The 25,658-nt window shown below is 39.2% G+C and overlaps 1 protein-coding gene across 1 annotated transcript in view; it reads right to left on the bottom strand.

Annotated features, from left to right (window-relative positions):
* Positions 1–1,417: 1,417 nt before the first annotated feature.
* Positions 1,418–25,658, bottom strand: part of LOC131439571 (uncharacterized) — a 49,261-nt gene continuing 25,020 nt past the window's right edge. Inside the window, exons 2-8 of the mRNA XM_058610741.1 lie at positions 16,535–19,817; positions 16,353–16,478; positions 15,891–16,288; positions 15,631–15,822; positions 8,987–10,145; positions 7,826–8,914; positions 1,418–3,676 (exon numbers count right to left, since the gene is read on the bottom strand). Of these exons, the coding sequence (XP_058466724.1) occupies positions 7,878–8,914; positions 8,987–10,145; positions 15,631–15,822; positions 15,891–16,288; positions 16,353–16,478; positions 16,535–19,715 (6,093 nt within the window). The 5' untranslated portion in view covers positions 19,716–19,817 and the 3' untranslated portion in view covers positions 1,418–3,676; positions 7,826–7,877. The remainder of the gene's footprint in view (positions 3,677–7,825; positions 8,915–8,986; positions 10,146–15,630; positions 15,823–15,890; positions 16,289–16,352; positions 16,479–16,534; positions 19,818–25,658) is intronic.

The following is a 25,658-nucleotide window of genomic DNA, read 5'->3' as shown; positions in this document are numbered from 1 at the left end:
TAGAACCACTAACATAAAAGCTTTTTGTTTACTTATAGGCAGAGAATAATTTTGTATCACTTGTCCACTTGCTGCCTACACAAATCGTTCGAGGGTAATTTCTGGTGGACTCGACGGATTGTGCAGTGTTTTGGAAGGTGGAATAAAATCATAGCCACAACAGGTTGAATTTTTTTATCATTCGTTTTTGTGAACATGTGTTGTTTTATGAAAACCAGAAAATAAAAGAATTTTACCCAAAGGAAAACAAACAAACAACAAATTACCGAACTATCAGTTAGATCCATTTGATTTACAGTTTACGGTAGTTGTTTGACAGCTCACCAGTCACCGAACGATCGGTAATCAATTTGATTACCGAACTGATTACCGTACGTTCAGCTGTTGAAAATTCGGTAAAAAATTACCGAATTCTGCGAAATTTTCTAAGTGTGTGACCTACTTATTTGTTTAAAGCAAAGAATTCCTTATTCCAATCCCTTATTCAATTCGAATGATTGAGTAATGTTTACTCTCTCGAGCTAATTTTACCATTTGTAGCACTGAATAAATATTACTCAGAATTTGACAAATACCATATTTACTCAAAAGTGAGTAAACAAGCTCTGCTCACTATAGAGTAGTTCCACTTTTAACGAAAGTGAGTGAAATTGTACTCACTTTAGAGTAACATTGAACGAGTGTGTCGCAATACTTTCAGGATGCAGCCAAAAACACACATTTTGATCGAGCAATAGCGAAGTTTACAACCCGTACACCATTTTAAGACAGCGTCAGCCTTTGGTAATATTAGTGTTAATATAAAATGCCACCAGAATGCTCTACATTACAGCTCCATCTTACGGGCAATTTCGAGATTCGAAGCGAAGAAAAATTTTATGAACGTGTTCCTTTAAAAATACAAATAAATGAATTCTAGAGAAATTAAATTCTACTAGATGACATCCCAAATAAACTCGTGATGAATAAAGTTCATATTTAACATGTACCGGCGGTTAGTAGACAAATGGTGTTCATTCAGCGAATTTTGTAAAGATCGAAAGTTGTGTAATGTTCAAATCTATTTGATGCAAACATTATATTGAGGCGGGGCTGGCCAATGAAACGATAACCTCGGAACACCGAATTTGCTCTGTATAATAAGGGGGGTTATAAGAATTCTAATGAGCTAACATATACCTGAGTCCACGATCAATCGTATTTGCATACTTAAACAAAACACGTGGAAACATCTTTTTCTGTAAATCGCTGCCAGATAATGGGAATTGAAATAAGTAAAAGACACCCACATACACACAGAACTAAGTATTCGGGAAATAAATTTCTCTGTCAAATAAAACAATAACAAACAATGATAGTTCTAATACTTAATCAAGTTTATTAGATCATTTTGATAATGTTTAATCCGAGAGGGATAAACTTTTTTTTACAAACCACATTCTTAATTAAAGTGTGTTAACAGAAAAAAAGCAATAAGAGTTTAGAAAAAGGAACGAACAAAAGCGACATTTACACTTATCACAAGCAACAAAAACAGCAGAAAAAACTTAAGTTCATAAATCACATATTGCATAGATTAGCACTCTAATCAATTGTAAGACGCCAGCCGATTTTTGAAAAACACTATAATGGTGCAAATATAACACAAGTCAGTGAATGTATTAAGTATTTAGTATTACTACTTGATCTGATCGCATAACCAAATTGTTTGATTCCTTGTTAAATTAATTATTCTTTTTGCTCATCTTTATTCTTACTTTGTACAAATGACTAGTTTTCTATTGAATAGCTGTGTTTTCAACATATTTTAATTGCAATTTTAATAGCAGTTTGTTTGTTTTTATATAATTTGTTTGTTCGTGAACAGCTTATTCTTCCAACTATAGTATATCTTATCAATTAACCAGATGAAGTGTGAACAAAATTATAAAGTAATGTAAATAAGTATATAATTGGAGGGAATGTTCTTTTCGTACAAAATCCTAAATAATCTAATAAATATCTCTGAGAAAACTCCAGCGCTTCGGAAACTAATAAATTAATATATACAGCATAATAAGTAGAGTGATTTCATCACAGATTGAAGCAAAATTATAACTAGAGAAACTGGAGGAATGCCAGTTTCGATGAAGTTTTTCCGAATGTTTATGATTAATCGCTGACATTCAGCCCTGATTTGAGATGTAGTATTTTTCTTAGTCAAACGCAAAATAAATAGCTAAATTAATTAAACTTGAACAATAAAACAAATATATCATTCAGATGCGAACCCGTATTCTAGAGGATTTCAAATGACGTTTACCTCAGACACCACTAGGGGAACCCTTGATGTTGAGTCGGCGTTGCATTGTGCGTGGATATTTCTATAGGTGAGAAGGTATTAAAAAATACTCCACTGAGGAAAGTGGTACAAGATAATAGTAAACACAAGAAAAAAACCCGATGTACTAGAATTTTTCGTAAGAAGGAATCTCGAGTATGTTCAAGATACTTTGTTACCGAATGTGCATGAAATTATATACGACGTTTTGTTTTAAACTATGAAAAAGTTTTCCAGAATCTTGTATTTCAGCTTGGGTTTGCAATTGAAGTTGTTATTATAATATTGTGATGAAGGATTACAATCGTAATGGAGCACAAAATACGCATCGAAATTTAGACGACGAAGGTATTCACTGTCGTTCGATGTCAGCAATACATACGGAGTTCAAAAATGAAACGGTTATTCAAAACACTGATAGGTACGGAAGAAAATCTATTTATTCCTAATAAGGAACCTAAAAAATTATCAAAGAAAAAGGAGCAGCTATATTAATTAGTTTGCTAAAATTTGACGTATCTTAAAATATCAAAACCTAATACAGTCAGCTGATTATTGATTGTGTTTTTGCTCCAATATAATTATCAAACATATATTCACTTTGGGAGTTTCTATAAGTGTGTTATATTTCCTGGCGCATAAATGAGCTTTTAATCCTTTAAAATGTTCAACACATGTGTAAAGATCCAAAAGTCATTTGCTGGACTAAATAACATCAACTCGCGTATTTGCTTTATTAGATGCAAAAAAATATTTTCAACTGAATTTATTAAGTATACACTTATCCAGACAAAATGCCACAATTCGTTTTACTTTGTATAAATTTCTAATTGAAAAGCATTTCATCGATATCATCTATGGGGATTTTTATATAATTAAAGGATTATTGTTCAGTGCAATAATTATTTTTTGTCAAGTTCCTCTATTTGGGTATGTTCAAATGTTACATTGCGTTTATAGGGAATAAACTATTTCACTGCAATACTGTGTATGTAGCATCATAGTGTTGAATACAGAATGCATAAGTAACAATCAGGCCGTATCTGTATCATTTTATTTTTAGAAAGCAAACGAATGTATCTGAGATAAATAATGACTAGACAAGTACCACGACGAAGAATGTATCAACTGTGCTTGCTTGTTTTTTATGTAATTTATGTTGGATCCTGTATTATCTATAATCTTTTCTTATTGTTCAATAAATATTAACTTAACGATAAATCACTATTCATTGGGTAAAAAAGTACCTCATTCCAAACTTCCATCAAATTTTCCCATCCTGTTAACACGTTTAGATTCGCCACTCAGTTTCCACAACCATATTCTATCATGATTAGGCAGCGACTAAACCACATTCTGTGAACAAACAAACAAAATTCTCTATTAGTTCTATTTGTTATCTATTAGGTGTTCGAATTAATTCGTAGTGATATCCGAAAGATGGGCTCAACAAACTATCAATAGCCACACATACAAAAGTAAATATGCTCCTGGAAGCTAATGACATAGTGTATCTTTACCAGTATATGACATTCCCTTATTGTATTCCTAGTATTTGTTGTGCAGAATCCAACATGACGATGTTTGTTCGTTTTGGCGAGCAGTGTTACTTCATTACTTTAACATGAAGAAAAGTGCGGTGGAAAGTCGTCGTCTCTTAGTGGAAGTATACGGTAAACATTTCTTTGCTTTGTTTTTTATGAGCTGTTCCAACCGGGTGAAACCATCTCTACTCACACATACACAGACCATAATTGATGCGCTTGAATAGAGCATTGCAGGAAAAGCGGCCGCAATATAGAGATCGTCACGTCTATTTTGTCGTCTGTCGTAAAAACTTATTTCGAAACGCTGAAACGAGAAGTTTCAACCCGCCATATCCACCGGATATCGCTCCATCCGATTACCATTTGTTCCGATCCATAGCGCATGGAATTTCAGAGCAACACTTCGAAAAGTACAAATCTAATCCAATTAATTCCTACAACTGACGAACGAACCGACTTGCATTATGAACGATTCGTAATGACACAGTAGGTCAGCAACTGGACCATTTTTCGATTTGTTTTGTGCATCGTTCGCCTCGCATGAGACATTTTGAATTATGCTGTTTTTTCGTATTCGAGAAAAACGCAGGATTACGACGATCGTGAAATGCTGGATGATCGTGATCAGCACCTTTCATCACCAACATTAACAAACTAAACTGTTCTTTTGAGAGCATCAAAATTTCTCAGATTTTTTTCGAAAAAAAATTTCGCTCATATAAAAATAAATTTATATGAAATCCAAAAAAAATATTTAACACCATTTAATGATAATTGGAAAAGAAACATCGTTATCCGTCACTCACTCATACAGCGAGATGATAGCACGCCTGTCGACGCAATGAATTGAGCCGTCGCCGAAGAAATGCGAGGCGAACCAAAAACAATGACACCCTGAAATAATGGCTATATTGAATCTTTGCGTGACCACCCTCTTTGATGAGTTATTACTCTTTCGGGGTGTCCGTTAATATGCTAGGTGGCCGCCGATTCGCGAATAAGTTTCCTATCACACCGCTTTTGGGGGTTTGCTCTTTCCTACCGCTAGATTTGCTTTAACAGCGTCGCAGTCGTTTTCCTACCCAATTCGTTAGCTGGTTTCCTCTTGATGGTCGTTGTGAACGGATCTTCGAGCTGTAATCGACGATTGCAATAGTTTTGGATGGTTTGAGCGAACCAGCACATACCTGTTTACGGCCACGTTTTCAGACGATGTAGAATGGCCGATAGCGGCGAATTGTTTCGTGTCACTGCGGAGTGAATTTGACGTCCGCCTCCGATGACTGATTGAGCCGACTGTGGATGTTCTTTGCTTTTCCCTTTCTGTGCTATTTGACGTTTGTGCGGAAGCTAGTATCCGCATGTTTTACATCGTGCGTATACCGAGGGAGCGGTTCGTAATCTGGCAGTGATGCCAGAGTTGCTGGCCTGTGTGTTATTATCTTGTTCAATTTGTGTTGTTGGCTGACGAATAGGATTAGACTTTCGATGGAGGGAATCGGTGGTGCTATTACTCGCTAAATACTATTACTATTTGTTGTTTATTCTGTTTTTAATAGTGCTAACTATTGAATATGCAAAATGAACTGAGCACAAACGCAACAGTGTATACGTAAGGCTTTTTTAGCACATGCTCAAAAAAAATTCAAAAAAGCAAATTTTTTAAATCACTTGTAGGTAGATTAATGACTACTTATATTTGAAGGAAACGTACTTCTTCAAACCGAAATCCTTCTGAAGACACGAAAGCTCCAAAATCAACCCACTGAAGCACAAATAAAAATACACGTGTTTCGACATGATTGGGACAACTGTGGTAATGGTACCTGGAATACGCTGCTGAGCTTGGTATAAGCAGACACATTTTTTAAATACAAAAAACTATTCCGTAAAAACCATGGCGCCATAAATTATAACTATCTGGCCACGATTATTCAAAATATTGGTTACATTGAATTAAACTCACAGACGATTACATCCGTGATGTATGTGATGTTCTTGATAACTCGTAACAAATCTTATTTTATTGCGCTAAATATGCAGAGGAAAGATCAAAATACCACCTAGATGAGTACCTCAATATATATAAACTTTTTGAAAAGAAAACCGTTGCACTCGTTTGTATGCGCCCAAAACTATCGACGGTGTACAACACTCGTCGCACAGAAACGCCGGGACTCAATCTCGAGCAACTACGTAGCGTTCGTACTGCAGAGGAATACGCGCAACAACTGGAGCTACTGGTACCAACGGAAGAGCAGTTTGGCGCGGCGATTCTTGAAGACAGCTGGATGAACATAAGGTCCACCATGAGTAGCACTGCTGCAACCGAGGTTATCGAATCGACGAAATGACTGGTTTGACGGCGAATATCTGCAGTTGGTCAAAGAGAAGAATGCAGCAAGGGCGAGGATGTTGCAACACCGCACGAGAGCGAACTAGGAACGATACAGACAGGCGCGGAACAGACAGAACACTATTTTCCGAAGGAAAAGCGCCACCAGGAAGACCAAGATCGCGAAGCGATGGAACAGCTGTACCGCGAAAATAACACACGGAAATTCTATGAGAAGTTGAACCGCTCACGTAGAGGCTTCACGCCACAGGCCGAAATGTGCAGAAATACCAGTGGTAACGTTCTCACGAACGAACGTGAGGTGATCGACAGGTGGAAGCAATACTATGACGAGCATCTGAATGGCGAAGCACAAGATACAGTGAACGACACAGGAATCAATCTGGGTGCACGCTCAGCCGACGACAGATTCCCAGCAACTGATCTGACGGAGATAAGTGAGGAGATCGGCAAGCAATGACCAGTTGCCAGGCGAGCTGATGAAACATGGAGGAAAGGCACTGGCTAGAGCGCTGCACTTGATGATTTCTAAGATTTGGGAAGAGGAGATTCTACCGCAGGAATGGATGGATGAAGTGGTATGTTCCGCCTACAAAAAGGGTGATAAGCTAGATTGTTGCAATTACCGCAGAATCACGCGCAATGATCGACATGAGTGACACGATCTTCCGAAAGTCCGTACAACTTTTTGGCTTCGCTGACGATATTGATATTGTGACACGTAACCTTGAGAAGATGACTGGCCATAAATGCGTCGAAAACCAAATACATGAGCGGAAGAGGCTCTAAAGATGAATCAGAACAAATTGGCTCAAATGGCACGTTCCCCTTGGACTCACTGGTGACCGCCGATAATGACACCAGCAGAGAAATTCAGAAACGTATTTTGGCAGGAAATTGTGCATACTTTGGACTCAGAAAAAATCCTTCGATTGAGAAAAGTACGCCACCACACGAAATTGACCATCTACACTGTAAGCAGGTCTCAAAAAATGCTCCAAGCAAGGAGATTTTACCCCAACGAGAAAGTCACCGCTGAAAACACGTCTATTTCGAAGCACTACAAGAACGACATTGAAATGTTGGAGAAGAAAAAGAAAAACGATGAGTTTTGCCAAAAAAAGTGTTTTTCTTAGTTAGTCTCGGGACTCCACATTGTAGTAGAGCGAAAGGAATACGATGTGTTATTTTTTTCGTATTCGCGTTATCCAGCATCACACCCTCTTTTTCCACTACTTTCTTAATTTTTGTCTTCTACTCATCAGTGCATTAGTAGTTTATATTGTACCTCGTAATTCAACATAAACCGCTAATCAGAGAAAAAGTTAGTGCTATACGCAAAACAATTGCATTTTACAATGAAGAGCACCATCCTTTTTTACTTTTGAACCTATTATGAATAAATTTATCAACAATGGAGATTGGTGCATTTCACGCATCCTACCAGGGTTTGATTTACAAACCCGCACGTAGAGTCATAAAATTTTTCTTACTCTAGAGGGTAGAGGCAAATGACTATCCATTTAAGTGGCATCATCAATTACGCTATTATTATCTGATAACCCTAGAAGTTTATCAACTCCATTGTAAAACATAGCTTACCTTATCGTGAACCAAAAAAACTGGCCCCTTCCTTTCCCGCTTTCATTTCTTTTTACTCAATTATCTGTAGCACAACAGGATTATCGGAGACCTCCATGCAAAATGTGTTGGATCGCTCCAATTTTGATTCCACTCTTCGCGGTTTAGTTATGTTATCAGAAGACGATGACGTTGAAGTGTGTTCTGGGGGCGCATTGCAGCTAGCCAATGAAACTGGCGGTGGCATTACTATTTTGGATGATTTCGAAGTTCGTCCACTATTGTTACTGCTGATGTTTGGTCGAACGACCGAAGATGACTTTCGCAGTTGATTGCCAGCAATCGGAATGGAACTGTGCTTAGCTGATTTAGATCCATCACTAGGATGTTTAGCAGTAGGTGGTAGTTCTTGTTGAACTTTGGCCGTTTTACGGAGGTGCAATGTTGTTTGGAACACTTTTCTTCCTCCAGAACCATTTGTAATGTGTGAAGCAGACGAGCTAGTTTTGGTGATATCACTCGCAGTTGATTTATCTCTGGACAATAGACTGGGTGAGGAGGCAGCTGATTTGTTGCTCGAGTTGGTAGAATTAGACTTAGTTTCATGCGAGCGACGGGCTAGAATTTCCCGTGAACGTTGTGAAAGAAAACTTTTTTTAACTAATGAATTCGTACCAATGTTGGAGGTTGATGCGGTACGATTGATACCACTGATACTTGCTTTTGTTCCAGTGTTTAGTTTTAAATTGCTCGCTTCCTTACATTTAGAGCTATTTTTCACCACAATTGGATGTTTATTAACTGCTAGAGAGTCAATTGATTTTGGTCCGCTTCCGCGGTCTTTGAATGTGATTGGATTAGAATTGGAGTATATCTGTTGAGGATTTTCAAGATTCGTATTTTTAGGTTTAAAGTATTCTTGGTATATGAGTGACTCATGTGAAAGTGTGTTGCTGTTGGTTTTGATCGAACTGGATTTTAATGATTCAGCTAAAGAATCGATAGAGACTTCCATATCGTTCAAGGTTGGACGCATTTTGATAGTTTTTGCTGGAGATGAGAGGCTATCTAGTGAGATATTTGAATCACGGCCTTGTTTGGTAATGTTTCCTGTAACCAGAATACGAAATGTTATGCATATGAAATAAAGTATATGATTACAGTCAAATTATAGATACATACCAAGGGGTCCTTTTTTTCGACCTGTAGCGGGACTAGATGTTCTTGTTGAACTGCCACTAGAGGAAGCATTTTGCACATGGAGATTTGTTGCGTTTTTTGGTTTCTTGGGCTCCAAATACCGAGGCTTTACATTACTTAGTTTGGATTTTAAGTTGTTCAATGGTTCAGGTTTCGCCACCTTCATACCCATATCTTCGGATTGCGAACGTTTATGACTTGATAGATTATTTTTGCTAAGTAAGCCAATTTTTACATTACTCTTGGATGCCGTTTTGGATAACTTTCCATTGTCAGTAATCAAATCTGACCGAATATTACTTCGTTCTATGACCTCGTAAGGTTTATTTAATTTTGAAACACTGTTGAAGTCGTTATGATGAACTACCGTTTGCGTATGTTGAGTGTTTGTTTTATTATTAACATTGTGATTATTTTGATGTTCGTACGATTTCTTTGTATGGGCTTGAATAGCCAATCGAACCTGACGTAAATCATTTGTTCTGGAATGAATTGAAGACGATGACGATGCCTGTGATGAATAGGAATATCTTGACCGAGATTTTCGTTCTTCACTCGGTTCCATCAGACAGGACAACTTTTGTATTTTGTTTCTCAGTTCGATGTCCATCCGCTGCCAGGAATTGACTCGCATTGCTCGAGCACATTGTCTAATCAAACACTGCTCTACTGCCGAAAGGATAGCGTTCACCATTCCAACAAACTCACTACACCAATCCATCTCTTCCTCCTCACGACTGTATTCAATGTCCAACTTGCTTTTCTTTTCATAAACATTCAAGATGTTCAAATTATCACCAGATGACAGTGGAGTAGCGGTCATAGTGAGGACTTTTGCTTGTAGTAGTTTGTGCAACCTTGTTGCGCGAGGGTAGCTCTTGCACGCCTGATCCGGAGTAAGACTAGTGGCTGCCCGAAGCAGAATTGGTTCGACATGCGATATGGCCCAGCTGTAATTATGACCCAGCGAAAGGAAACAATCGCTGGCTAACAATGATGCGAAATGATCTTGAATGTAATCGTAAGCAGCATCTAAAATATCGCGAACTACGTTTTCCACTTCCACTGACCACTTGTAAGGTTGAAGGATCGTCAATAACTGCTCACTATCAAGGATGGTGTTCAGAACTGTTTCGGATGACTGAAATAATGCATAAAGTCGCTTTAATTCCACTGTTTATGAAATGATACAATATTATATTAATATATCTATATATAACATAACCTAATTATGTTTAGATCCGACGCAAAGTGTACGACATTTGATGCCAAATTCTCATGTTGTGATTAGAGTGCATAATATTAAGACTGTGAACCTATTCAACCCGTGGACAAATTGACAGCTCCCATACATCGAGAATATAATGTCGCTTTCGCTTGAGAAAACTGAAACTGACCCAGGGTAGTTTCATCAAACAAGCACAATTCAGGAAACTGTATTCGGTTCGCACTTAGCAACGGGGGAGTGAGTTAAGCCGATATATAAACTAGATTCGAAACATTCATCGATTTTCAGTTCAATAATGCGGAAACTAGATTCGAAAAAGGCTTTGTGGGAAAGTTCCGCGAGACAAGAAATGAAAGACGAGCGCGGCGTACTCTCTAACGTGTTTATTCATGTTCTCATTTATAACTGCGCAATTCCAGTTTTTCTTCTTATTCATTGCAAAACGGCAAGGGGTGCTCGAATGCGTTTTACTGTGTAATCATTAAGAGCATCACCACAGAATCCCCCCCAGTTACACCAGGAACCTGACCCTGTGTCCTGATGGTGTAACTTTGGTCTTCGGAGTTGGTTTTGGAATTTCTTCGTCGCAGATGAAAGCTGGTTTGATTCGGTCGATCGAGATTCGCTGAAGTTTGGAGTTGATGAAAACATCCATATACTTTGCATGTCGTAGAATCACCTTGAAGGGTCCCTCATACGGTTGAACCAAGGGTTTCTTAACTGCATCGATCCTGACGAAGACGTGGGTACACGTTGAAAGTTCAGGGCTCATAAAGATGGTTGGTTTAGCGTGGTGGTTTGGAGGTGTTGGTTTCAGCTTACCCATTGTATTTCGCATTTTTTCCGCAAACTCACTCCTGTTAGTCTGTTGGCTTGTCGCCTCGAAGTAATCGCCGGGTAGCCGCAATGCAATGCCTACCTTGGTCGGTAGTGATGGTCTCGGGTACGCCGAATCGTGATATCCACATCGAACACAAAGCGCGTGCAACGGTTTCGGCCAACATGTCATGCATAGGAGCTACCTCAGGCCAACGAGAGAAACGGTAAACCATCGTCAGCAAATAACGATAACCATTGGATGGTGGAAGCGGACCAACGATGTCTACATGAACGTGCCGAAAGCGACTATCTGGTAAGGGGAAATCTGCCAAGGGAGCTTTAGTGTGACGTTGAACTTTAGAACGTTGACAATGTAAGCACGTTTGGACGTAAAGCTTTATATCCTTATGCATATTTTTCCACACTAAACCATCTGTTACTAGTCACCGAGCAGTTCGCAGTCCGGGATAAGCTATTCCATGAACGTACTGCAGTACTGATTGTCTGTACTGAGGTGGTATGTATGGTCTTACTTTGCTGTACGACGTATCTCAGTACAGATATCGTGTGGCTAGCGGTGTTTTGCGTAGCATCAACTTTAACGTTGTCGAAGAATGTAGTAGACTTTTAAGTTCATCATCAGTTTCCTGGGCGACCGCTATTCCTTCGTAGTCAATCGGCATCGGTGTAGAGATAGCCTCTGTTCGAGAAAGAACGTCTGCTACGATATTTGATTGTCCACTGATGTGACGAATGTCACTAGTAAACTGTGATATGAATCGCAAATATCGATCTTCGTGCGGGAGACGACTGTTCGGGCTGGACGAAAGGGCGTGGGTTAGCGGTTTGTGGTCGGTATAGATGACGAATTTTCGAGCTTCCAGCATGTGACGAAAGTACTGTACTGCCTGCTTCATCGCGGTTAGTTCTCGCTCGAACGTTGAGTACTTCATCTGTGCTGGTGAAAACTTTTCCGAATAGAAACCGAGCGGAACCCACTTGTTTTTGTCGAACTGTTGGAGTACTGCTCCTGCTGCCGAATTGGATGCATCTACCATCAAGCTCTTTTGCTTCGATGTGTCCGGGTAGTGTAGGAGGGTCGCATCTGCTAGAGCTTGCTTGCACTTATTAAAAGCTTTTTCAGCTTCATCCGACCATTTCATCTTCCGGTTGTCGTTCTTTTTATTGTCAGGAATTAACTGGCGCAACTCTAGCTGTACATCCGTGGCACGCGGAATAAATCTCTTGTAGCAATTAACGAGTGCGAGAAATCTAAAAAGCAAAGTCCTGGCATTACATTCCTTTTGTGGAATTTGGCCTTTCTGTTTTAACAGACTTCGCATCCGATTCTTAATGTACAGAATCATTGCATGGCTAGTACTATGGATCCTAGTGACACTAAGAATCCTTCGGGGTTCGAACATACGACAACTGGCTTGTAAGACCAGCGCCCTATGCATTGAACCACCAACCCGGGCCGAGAAATCTGCGTAGTTCTTTTACGGTGGAAGGTGTTGAAAAATGAGTGACCGCTTTTACGCGTTCTGCCAGTGGTGAAATTCCTTCCGCACTTATCGCATAACTACGGAAGTCAACGCATTTTTCAGCAAACTAACATTTCTCCACATTTATAACCAGATCGAAGGATTTTAATCTTTTTTTAATCTTTCAAATACCGCTTGTACATGCATGTAGTGTTCCTCCAATGGACGTGATGCTATACAGATGTCATCTACGAACACTATCACGAAATTCATGTCGCCGAACACCTTATGCATGAATCGCTGAAACGTCTGGCTCGTCAACTGCATACGAGTGAATTCGTACAATCCGAAGGGTGTTATGACGGCGGTTTTGGGTACGTCTTCCTCCTCCACCGGAATTTGATTATATGCTCGCTCGAGATCGATGGTAGTGAATACGAATTTTCCCTGAAAATCGTTTAACAAATCGTGGATGTGAGGGACGGGGTAACGGTCTGGTACGGTGATTTTATTTAAGGCCCGGTAATCCCCTGCAAATCTCCATTTCCCATTTTGCTTGGAAACGCAATGCAAGGGGCTTGCCCAACAGCTGGAGGGTCGACAAATACCCAGATTCATCATTACCTGAAACTCTGATTTAGCCGCATCCACCTTATCATGTGCCATTCGCCGACACTTGGTTGCTACCGGTGGACCTTTCGTTTGAATATGGTGGGTGACGTCGTTTTGAACCGTTGTTTGGATTGATGTTGGTAGCGTGACTTCTCTGAATTCCGAAAGTAGCTCGCGAAAAGGATGATCTGATGCGACAACTGTAACACTGTGAATCGGTGTGTTGGTTAATCCGCCAGTGGAAGTCAGCTTGGTGAGGCCGTCAATCAGACGACGGTTTTTAAAGTCTACCAAAATCTCGAAAGCAGCAAGAAAATCTGCGCCGATTATCGGTACGCCTACATCCGCAACCAAGAAAAGCCAGTTGAATCGGCGTCTTAGACCCAAGTCCGTTGTAATAAAACGTTTATCGTAAACATGGATCTTGGACCCGTTGATTGCATGTAAATTAAATGAAGCCGCACCGTGTTTTCTGTCCTTACTGGTGGCTGAAATGATGGAAGTATCGGAGCCAGTGTCGATTAAATATTTGGTTTTTGAGGTGCGATCGTAAAGAAATATACGGCGGCTTTCCGGCATGGCGTTCACTCCCGCCGTTTCGAATGAACGAGCCGTTAGTTTTTTGAATGGAATCTGCAAGCATCCGTCGTTAGCGTTGCGACTGGATCTTGAGGTAGACCGGCTCCGGGAAGTACTGCGCTCCGACTTAAGTCGGTGAATTTCTGCGGTCAGCGTTGCGATCTGACCTTGTAGATCAGCTATCGGTGAGACTTCCGAACCAGTGTTTTCTAACATTTTGTCGGCCATTTCAGCGAGCTTCCCCATCGTTCCATCGCTGATGGCGAGAATTGCTTTTACGTGCGAAGGCATTCGTTGCAGGAAAAACATTTTCAGCAGATCGTCCGTGACGTTCAATCCGACAGACAGTTCCTGCATTTTTGCTAAGAGATGTGTCGGTCGCATATCACCTAATTCGCAGGTTCCAAACGTGCCTGTGCCGAAATTTGAAAGCGAGATATTAATCTCGTTTTGACCGCTTCGTATTTGTTTTCGTTGGGGGGATTTGTGATCAAATCCGCTACGTGGCATATAACGGTTTGATCGATTTTCGCGATGATGTGGTAAAACTTGGTATGATCGCGGACAACATTCGCGAGGGCGAACTGTGCTTCCGCTTGGGCGAACCACATCGCGGGATCGTGTCTCCAGAAATCCGGTAGCTTTACTGTGACTCCGGCGGCGAGTACCGCTATTTGTTGAGAATTGTTTCCGTTATTGTCCTCGAGCATTTTTATTATGTCGCGACGATTACGTTATCGAATGGAATGAATCACGTCGAGGTCACCAATGTGGGAAAGTTCCGCGAGACGAGAAATAAAAGTAGAGCGCGGCGTACTCTCTAACTTGTTTATTCGTGTTCTCATTTATAACTGCGCAATTCCAGTTTTTCTTCTTATTCATTGCAAAACGGCAAGGGGTGCTCGAATGCGTTTTACTGTGTAATCATTAAGAGTGTCACCACAGCTTCAAACAAATGGTTTGACAGCAGTTAGGGTAGATTCTATGTTAGGTTTGGCACCAAACGAAAACGACATAAGTAAAAGTTTTGATTCTCTGGTTTCACAATGGCTTCGTAGATGGAATAACATATGGAAATAACGTATCTGGTTTTCGACAATCTGCGGTTTAAAATTTCAAATTTAAGTAATATAAATATAAATATGTCGGAAATGGCCGAGTTGTATTACTATGTTTTGTTCCGATGTAGAGTGTTCGATATTTAATGCCAATTTATCAAGTCAAGATTAGAGTGAATGATATTTAGTGACAGGTCACGAGGTTATGATAAGAGCAAATATATTATATACCAATATGGATCACTCTTGCGATTCGCCACGGACATCAAAGTAACACCGCGGTGGCATTAATAGCTACTAATACACTGCAACTTTTTTCATGCTTACATGACTGTTTTTTCTAATCAATACACTGTACTAAGCTACTCAAATGTTATTGAATATTTCTTCAATTGCACTGTACGAAAAACTTAACAATTTATTGAAATTTTATGTGAACTAGAGAGAAATAATAGAATATTGTTGATTAAAAAATCCATATTTCAATCCCACCCAATCGAGAAATTTTGAGATGTAAATAAATGAAGTACCGGAAATAAGACTAAGTATCCCTCAAACATAGGACTCGCACCAGCAAACTTTATCCAACTTTATCTAACTGTTCTAACAATTGAGTTACCTTTGAAATGTGTCAAAATCTTGGCACTATATTCTATTATGGAAATATATCTTCTGTTTTTGAACACTTGGACTCGATTCTTACTGTACAAAACAGTTACATGGCTAATACCAGGTCAGGATGAAGCGAGAAAACTACATTTTCAATACAATCTGATTAAACAAAACACCGTAAAGTAAACTTTCTCTTTGGTTTTAGAAGAAATGATCCAGTAAAACAAAACTTACCAAATGAGCCACGATTTGTTGCTTGCAACGATTAACTACATCCCCAGGCAGCTGTGAAAACTGCTTGTTAGACCATATTTTTACATAGTGTTTGCACACCCACTTCAAACATTTACGGTACAATTCATCCAAGCCATGATTCAACGTAACCGGAAGAACTTGTAACACTCCATCCATACAACCAGAACAGGGCTAAAATAGAAACAAAAAAATCAACATTTTATTATTTCACCGCAACGATGATCATTCATTTGTGTTACTTTATGAAAGTTGTGACAATAATTGGTCTTCAATGCATAAGCGGTAACTTCCTTCAAACCTTCGAGTCCAAGTAAATCAGATAAAGCCGCTAGCTCCATTAAACTAATACCCTCAGGTGGATGAGATGCACCAGAGTAGATATGACAGAGAGCGAAATGCACTGCCGCGTACGAATATCCTGGCAAGCTGATAATATTACCAGCATTCTGAATCCACCCCCCTGCCAGAATAGCAGCGAAGTACTGACATCGAGATCGCAGAATACATTTATGGGCTCGCATCTTCTTTGATTCTGCCTCGATGGTCACGTCGGTGGCAATCTCTTGCAAGAACATTTTCAGTAAATCTTCTCCTAAACGACGTGGTTGGCGACTAGATATAGATTCATCAATGGATTCTAGAAAATTTTAATAGTTATTACAATTTTTTCCCATGCTCGTATTACATTGATAGTCGCTTACCAATTCCAGACCGACTGGAAGTTATACTAGAGGTACATGAAAAATCTGACGTCATGAATTCGTGAAGATCTGTTGCACGGTTGATAGAGTTCATACCCACATCTGATGGTAGGCTATTGCTGAAAGCTTTTCAAACCCATATCTTAGTTAAAAATGAAACTTTTTAAATTTAATAAAATTACCTTTTGATAAATGTGGAAACAAACGACTAAGACTTCTTGAATTTTCGACAGATGACACCAAGTTCATAAAATTATTCCCCGTCGATCGAGACATAGTCCATGAATGCCGTTCCATAGTAGCAGTACCGTTAGAGTAATATCCTTGGTTCGGGTGCTGTTTATCCTTTTGCGGAGTCTGATGGGATGTCCCTATAGTGTTGTATTTGGGATTACTGTCCCCAAACAGACGAGCGACCCTATTTGAACCGGCCGATGTTGACATGTAACCTGTACTACTATTATTTCCAGCGACATTTCCACCTGTCGAATGAAGCTCGAACTTGGTTGGTACAACTGGTTTGTCCATGTCAGACAACTTTACAAACGAGGTGCTCTGCGACTCTACGTTCTCGGAAACTGTTTCTAGTAATTGTTTCTGCTTTTCAATAGTAGCATGGAGTGTTTCCATCGTGTGTTGTGCTTTTCGAGATCCATTGGATACATGCTTTGGCGAACTTTCAATAGCTTCAACAATTGTTTCCATTTGTTTACCAGTCGTTGGAGTTATTTTGATCTCTTCAACTTGAACAGGAGCTGCTTCGGTCAAAGGTTCGGCAGTCGGTTCATCAGCTGGATTATTCTGGAATGTTACATCATCTGTATCGGTGGTCGATACTGGAGAGGAATCCTCATTAGATGATAGAATTCCATCTGTTACTGATCCTTGACTACTCTTATCAAAAGTCTCATTGATTTTAACATCTCTACGCTTTTTCTTAGCTGAAGTTATCATTTCTGCCGGAGCACCGGACGTGGCATCCTTCGGACTTACTTTGGATTCGTTGCTTGATTGGGCCGAATTGGATGAAACAGACTGATTGGAGTAAGTACTCAGTTCAGATTTTGAACAAGTGAAATCTTCAAAAGGCGAAACGGAAGAATCGATTGACATGCTGCTAGTTTTTGAAAGCAGTGGTATTTTGTCTAAAATATTCATAATACCTTTATCACTTGTGACACTGGTTGATCGTTGGTACTCTCGACTCATGATTCGTCGTTCATGGAAGGTGCCTTCCGTGCTAGTAGGGTTCCAAGAGTGTCGTTTTGATTCTGACTTCGGAACTGATGAACTGTTGACTCGTCGCATAACTGGTGATGATTCTGATTCAATAAACATGTAACAGTTTTTCTTTTCGTCGGCAGATAGGTTTGAAGGTCTCGCAGGATGAGCGATCGCTGAAACTACAGTTGGTTCTTCATCGTTTGTTCGAACCAAAGTCATATTGTTTTTACGAGCAATTGGTGATTGTTTAGGTGAAGTGTCATTTCCGATATCAATAAACATTGAAAAAATATTTTTCTTGGCATCTTTTTCGACCGATTCGGCTCTTGAACTATTGCTGGAATTTGTGTTTACCGGAGGTGTGCTTGTCTTTGTTAATTTCGGAGTGTTGCTTCGTGAACTGTCGCCGTCAGATAGGTCAATATAGAAGCCAGTGGACTTCTTCATCAGGTCATGATGAGCACGATTTTGCGGTCTAGCATTGATCATAGACTTTTCATCTTCTGGTGTTTTGATACTTCCAAAATCCACATAGAAACCCATACCGCTACGGTTGTGTTCGATGGAAGTCATGGCTGCAGTCTTTTCGTCATCCGGACAATTTTTAAGATCCACAACCCACGATTTTCCTGAACTGCTCAGTTTTCGAATTCGTTCCTCCGATTTAAATTCTTCTTCAAAACTAATACCTCCGGAAACTATCGGACATGTATCAGTTCTTCTACGAATTTGAGGACTTTCACATTGTTTTGGAGTAAAATCCTCGATCGAGGCACCACCGGAAAGTATTGGAGCAGATTCGTCGTGTTTTCGAATACGTTTGGGGATTTTTATTGGAGTTGAATGAGACTCTCGATCTACAGAACTTCCTCTACTGCCATCTGAAAGATGGAGGGCCATAGGGTGTATACTAACTGCTGAGTTCACGTGCACTATCGAATTGAAAGGTGTATCCGGATAGTGCAAGCTCTCCGTTTCTAAAGCAGGAGGAATTCTGGAGGAGTAATCTGCTGAACCAGAATTATATCCACTTGTGTTAATGCCCCCGGTAGTCGTTATGAACCGAGTAGGATTAGTTTCCGATGCCAGTGAAGTATATTCATAATTCGGTTCGCTGCCAGAGGAGTACACACTGGGAAGTGACATATCGCTATAGTTTTCATCTGGAAACTGTAAGTTGGGTTCAATCAAGTGACCAGAATATTGTTGAATCGAGTTCTGAAAGAGAAAACTACCCTGCTTCCTTTCAGAATCTTGTCTCGCGATAACCTCCTCCCCACAGTCGGTATTTCTTACATTTTCTCGATCCTTAATATTTAATTTCTCAGTTAAGAAGTCATTGTTTGGTAAAGATGCGAACTGGTCCTTAACTTCAATTGTCGTCAACTGATTGTTTGAAGTTTTTAACTTTTCGTCATCACTCAGGATAGCTGACAATGACACACCGGCTTTGTCCTGTTGCCTCTGTACACTAGAATCCAAGAAAGATGGATACGGTACCTCATCGTCATCAAACAATGAAGAAGCATCTATAAAGCAAGCCTTAGATGTTCCCGGTTTATTTTGAACTAAAGAAGAAAGATCCACAGGAATTGGGACATCTTCGACGCTGTCCGCTACTGGCTTTGATGGTGAAAATGTTTCCCATGAACTGTTCTCAGATGAAATTGAGTTTGATTTCATAATTAAAATACCCTCATTGTGTCGTTGCTTTTCCTCTTTAGTCGATGACCGCGCCAATTCAAACTTTCTCCGTTGCAATTGCGAATCCTCCCCAAAAGAAGTTTCTTGTATCTCATATTCCACGTCGTTTTCGTCACGATCTTCATCTGCGCCGGAACCACTAATCATCGCAGCAACGGTCGCACTGGTAGCTCTTGTTATTTTCACTACATTACTCCACAACTCTTCATTGGATTCGGGTGATTGGTTGTCGACTATTTCGTACGTCGAGGTGGAATCCGTTGAGATTCGATTCGATGCATTCCTGAATGCATCCGGTGAGAACAGCCCGCTGTCCTCCCGTTGTAGTGTACTTTCCCTTGTCGACAAACACACTAAGTTTTCGTTTGTGCCTTCATCGAATACTTCCTCGCCATGATCTTCAGATGAAGAAAGAAAATGTGACCGGCTGTCCATCTAAGGATAAAAACTTGTTTAAAAAAAGACGTAGATCGCAGGAACATGTGAAAATCGTCTTAATAGTATTCAAGCGCTATTTTTCCATAGAGATGTAGCGACCTAAAAATAAATGATATTCATTATTTATTTGCATTCTTGTAAAAAAAATTGCATATAAGTGCATTTAGTGTTTAAATTTAATCTTGAATGAAAACAAGAAAGTTCGTTCGGGCGTACATTATCAAAACCTACATCTGGTAACAATTCTGAACCGTAGCTCTAAATGCTGGTTTTAAGATTTAAACGCACTTCTCACTTTATTTCCGGAGCCAGAAGTCTGATCCGTATGTAACGCCATAGGCGTCCTACATTTTTATTTGAACCTAAGATTGTGAAAATCGATTCGGCCATCTATGAGAAAATGAAGCTTATGTCAACTATTTCCGGAACCGGGAACTGAGAACCGATATACCAGTAATCAATTTTTTTCATCAACTAACAAGAAATGTACAAAATACGAATCATAAAGCTTTTTCGAAGGATTTTATTCGTTTTTACATATCCACGTTTTTACATATTACCTTGTAATTCTTGAACCGTAAATCATATTTAATTCAAATTCAATGGCGTTTTTTAGGATTGTAAAATCTTTCATTTGAATCTATGTTTGTTGAAATCGGTTCAGTCTGCACTGAGCATTAGTGCACATTTTTTTTGCATATTGCCCTGTAATTTCGGAATCGGAAGTCGGATCCGAATAATTGATTAAAGAAAATTAAATGCATATTTTTTGCAAATACACAAACACATTTTGCGATCTCGACGAACTGATTCGAATGCTATTTGACGTTGACGCCCTCCGAAAGTCGGCTTTCACAGTGATTGCAAATTCTTTCTATATGAGAAAGGCACGATAGACGGGAATACCTTTAAAGTAGTGGAGGAAGATCGTTGGTCCTTTAAGATCATGAAACCTGGATGACGCTCGAGAACGACCTGCAGGACTGCAGTTCTGAGAATTCTTTGGCGGTGTGCAGGAGAACAGTGTTTAGTGATGAAGGACGAATCACGAGCTTACTGCACACTATGACGATCCCAGCATCCAGAAGGTGACCAAAGCCGAAAGGATACTGTGGACAGAGCATGTTGGAAGAATGCCGGACAACTACCCTGCAAAGCTGATGTTCATCACAAATTCGGTTGGTACAATAATGCGAGGAGCGTGAACCAGGTTAAACGAGATTTTGCGTGACCGATCATTAAAAATACTTCAGATTCTTCTGGAATCGGGAATCGGAGACTGAAACAGTTGAAATAATTTATTTGGCCGTAGAATAATACCAGGGGTGCCAATTAATAATGCGGGATTTCTTGTATAGAAATACATACATGAAATAAATTTTTCCACATCTTCATAATTAATGAAGTGCTGCTCCCCTGAGTTCGACTCCCGAAGGAGGCGAATCACCTTATGGGTTAAACCTCTATAATCGAAACAAAAACAGTGCTGCTCAGAAGGTATGTGAGAATGATCATTGAAAACGATCGGATCAGTTTCTGGTCGATTTCCGAGTAAAGTTAGATTCAATTTGGTCATTTGCTGTCGTAAGCGATTAGTATTTAATCGTTCCCCTAATTGAGAAGCTTGTAGTACAAGACACCTTTTGGGCTCACCAAGTGCACAGCATAATTTTTTCGATGGATGGTCAGGGTTGTGCCATGATTTTATGTGCTTGAAATACTCAAAATAAATACATTTCTTATTTCCCGTCACGATCCGGTGCAGAAAACCCTTTGTTTCATATCGAGAAAGTAGAATTTCGCTCATCTTTTTTCATTTGTCCTGCTGTATATCATTAGTGAAAAAAACAACAATGAATTTTCATTACAAAATGTTACAGTAAAACCTGTAATGGTGCGGTTCTCATTAACATTTCACGAGAAATCGATGCAGTTTTTCTTATTGGGCATAATAATAACTGTTTCCGAAACAGGAATCCGGGAACCGTCGCAGTTGCAGTAAGTTTTCACAACCATCAATTAGCCAGGCCTACAAGTTGAAATAGTTTTGAAAACTTCGTACTTTTTTGTGTCGTCAACTATATAAAGGATAGACATTGTTAACTTTCATCTCCCTAGAAGTCTGATAAAATGATAAATTCAACTTCGTACTTTTGTCGTGGATACGACTTACTTTACTATGGGGGGCCTTTTTAAAATTTACCCTCTGGGAGAGTGATAAGTTTTTGATCGTGAATATCTCTTGTTATACTAAACGCAACAACATAATTTTTCCTCCATGCGATCAGAAATACAATCAGGAATATGTGATTAAATTTTCAACAGTGCAAAATAACCATAAATAACTCAAAATCTATGTTTTCTCAACCTTTTGGAAACAACGAGGAAAACTCATCACGTTTGCTCGCCTTTTTCGCACCAGGACGACGGTTTTGGGATAGTCAGGCACATATTAGTGCCGATGTTCTACCGGCCGAGTGTAATAGGTAAATCTTGACCGAGAATGGTTCATTTTTTCTAGTACGTAAGACGGAACTGGATATCGTGCTGAGGTTCTTTCACCAACATCAGTAATAATGAGGTGGTAAAAACCTCAAATGCTTAGGTGGAATCAATGTAGCTCTTCTTCGCATTCGGACGTCGTGGCTAGCAGTAGCAGAGAACTGAATTTTTAGTTAAATTCAAGAACTAATCTCTGAAACTAGATTCTGGTAAACCTGAATTCTGAAGTTAATTTTAGGTTCCGAATTTAGTTTCATACTTCTATTTAAAAATTTAGTTCCAGATTACAGGTTCAGAATTTGAAACTATGCCTCTAGAAAATGGTTTTGAAAATGGTTTCAAATTTAGTTCCTTATTCAGGAACTCGAATCCAGAGATATGATTTAGGATTTTTCAATTCAGTTTCAGCATTCATTTCCAGAATTCAGAACTTACATGTGGAACTAAATTGTGAACATGATTTCTGGAACTAGATGCTGGAACTGAATTCAGTTCCTATATCAAGACTTAGAATTCAAGTTCAGAATTTAGTTCTATAACGCAATTTGGAAAATTCTAAAAATAACTTCGGTTCTTTACTTCTAGAACTAAATTTAAGACCTGAGATTCCGAAAATTTGCTGCTAAATTCGGAGCGTGCCCCAGATTTATATATTAGTTCTTTACTTTTAACAGTTATAACCATTCAACAAATCACGCAAAGCGGTTTTTTAGAGCCACTAAAATATTTACAAAGGATTTTGAGAAGTCTACTAGTATCTAAATCTACAAAACTGTATGTTTTCCGTGTTATTTAATTGTATGGTAGAATATGTTTACCGTCAATTAGTTGTACTGCAGTATAGATGCTTCGTTGAAAGTCTGGAAGCGAAGCAATGAAAGTTGAAAAATATACACAATCTAATACGAATGATTATCTTTATCCAGAAGTGAGAAAGAAACATGTCAGTTTTATTCGTATTCACGTCCTCCAGTTATGTCTATGACATTACCCACCCGCCTTTTTTGTGTCGTCAACTATATAAAGGATAGACATTGTTAACTTTCATCTCCCTAGAAGTCTGATAAATTCAACCTCATTCAATAGGATAATAAGATATTTATTTTAATCCAAGTTTGACCGGTTTAGTCACCATGTTTTGATAATGAATTTTTAGTTAATTATGGTCACCGGAAGTCGGATCCAAATGAAATTCAGAAGTTTTGTATGGGATCATAAGACCATTCATTTGAATCTAAGTTTGTAAAAATCGACCATAGTGAGAATAGTGAGTAAGTATTTTGAAATTGAATTATCACTCTTTAATTCCGGAACCGGAAGTCAGATCCACACAAAATTCAGGATTTTTTATGGGACCATAAGACTTTTATTTGAATCTAATTTTGTGAAAATCGGTTCAGTCATCTCCGAAAAAAATAGTGCAAAAAACGTTACATAAACACATACCCACAAACATATAAACTTAGATATTTTGCGTACTCGACAAACTGAGTATTTGGCCCCTCGGTTCAAAAGTCGGTTTTCACAGTGATTACATAACCTTTCTATATGAGAGAGACTAAAATGACGATTCGACGATGCACTAATCTCAGTTTGAGAAGACATTTTTAGAAAAAAAAAATCCCGTATTATTAATTGACACACCTAGTAAAGACTGTCCCAGAAAGTATGGACGCACTTTGATTTCGCTGTAAATAATTCACAAGTGTTAGATATTCAAATTTTATTCGATATACTGATAATATTAGACTACAACAACAGAATATTATTCTCAACATTTGCTACTTAGCCATTGTAGACTAGCTGGCGCACCTTCTTGCGAACGTTCCTCATGAAATTCCGTACAGACTTCTTGGTGACAAGTTTTGACATTTTTTTACAATCTTTTTCGAACTGTTGAATGGTTTCGGCTGCTGAGACATGTTTCCTAAGATGTGCCTTCGTTAATGCCCAAAATTCCTCAATTGGTCGAAGTTGTGGGCAATTTGGTGGATTCATGTCTTTTGGGACGAAAGTGACATTTTTGGAAGTACACCACTCTACCGTTGATTTCGAGTAATGACAAGAAGCAAGATCTGGTCAGAAGACAACAGGATCCTTGTGGCTTCGAATCATGGGTAGAGGTCGTTTTTGTAAACATTCCTTGATGACTATTTCGCTGTTCATTGAAGCAGTGGTGATGAAGGGTTTCGAAATCTTACCGCAGCTACAAATTGCTTGCCAGACCATAGCTTTCTTACCAAATGTTTCGACTTCAATCGATGTCTCGGACTGGTTTAACACTTGCCCTTATCGCACCGAATAATATTGTGGTCTCGGCAAGGATTTGTAATCGAGTTTCACGTAGGTTTCTTCGTCCATGATTATGCAGTTCAAATTTCCAGCAAGAATCGTACAGTACAGCTTTCGAACCCTCGGCCTGATAGATGCTTCTTGTTTCGGACTACGTTTTGGTTGTTTCTGCTTCTTATAGGTTCGAAGATTCAGACGTTCTTTAGCACGAAGAACATTTATCTTCGAAGTGCCCACTTTTTGGCCACATCTCGAACTGAAATCTCCTTCTTTTGCTCGAACGCCTTCAGAATACGTTTATCCAGCTGAGGGTTAGCAGGACCTTTTTTTCGACTCGTTTTCGGATTATCCCCAAAGGTGTTATCCTCACCGAACTTCTTGATTGCATTTCGCACGGCTTTTTCACTTACTCCTTCCATTTTTGCTGTCTTTCTCAGTGACAGTCCGCGTTGTGTGCACCATTTGTACACAGTTTTCCGACGTTGTTCTGCTGAAAGTCCACGCATTTCGAAACAAACTAATGAGAACGAATAAACAACTGCACAAGTGGTTAGAGGAGAGTGTAAACAACAGGACGCAGCCATAAAAATTGACAGATTCTGAACCATTGCGAAATGGCAGCGGTTTTTGGTTGCGTCCATACTTTCTGGGACAGTTCTACCAAAGATCAGAATGAATTGATCAGTATGTAGTAATTTGCTTCCATGTATATTGTCACATGATTCCTATTAAGTTAGTAACAGTCAGTTTTTCAATACGACGGATGCTACATTTTTTGACTGAAACAATAAATCGGTATTGAATACACACGTTATTTGTTTTTAAAAACTTTGGGTTCGCCATGTAACTTTTTTTTAAACATGCAATAAAACACAAAAGGTTCATCCGATTTCAAAATTTTTTTTTCATATTAAAGTACAATCCTTCCGATTAATTGTGGAATATAATTTTATTCAAATGGCTGCCTCGGCTGGTCTTGCAGTACGCCATACGGTCGGTCCAGTTTTTTAGTACATTTTCGATTGTATGCAGCTTTATTTCAGGCTGCACGAATGTTGTCCTTCAAGGCTTGAATTGTCTCTCGCTTGTCCACATAACACTTATCTTTGACAGCCCCCCAAATATAATAGTCTAACGGTGTCAAAT

This window comes from Malaya genurostris, chromosome 3 (genome assembly GCF_030247185.1).
Source record: "Malaya genurostris strain Urasoe2022 chromosome 3, Malgen_1.1, whole genome shotgun sequence".
NCBI classification, from domain to species: Eukaryota; Metazoa; Arthropoda; class Insecta; order Diptera; family Culicidae; genus Malaya; species Malaya genurostris.
Note: the sequence above shows the minus strand (reverse complement) of the source record. Positions and strands in the feature narration are given on the sequence as shown.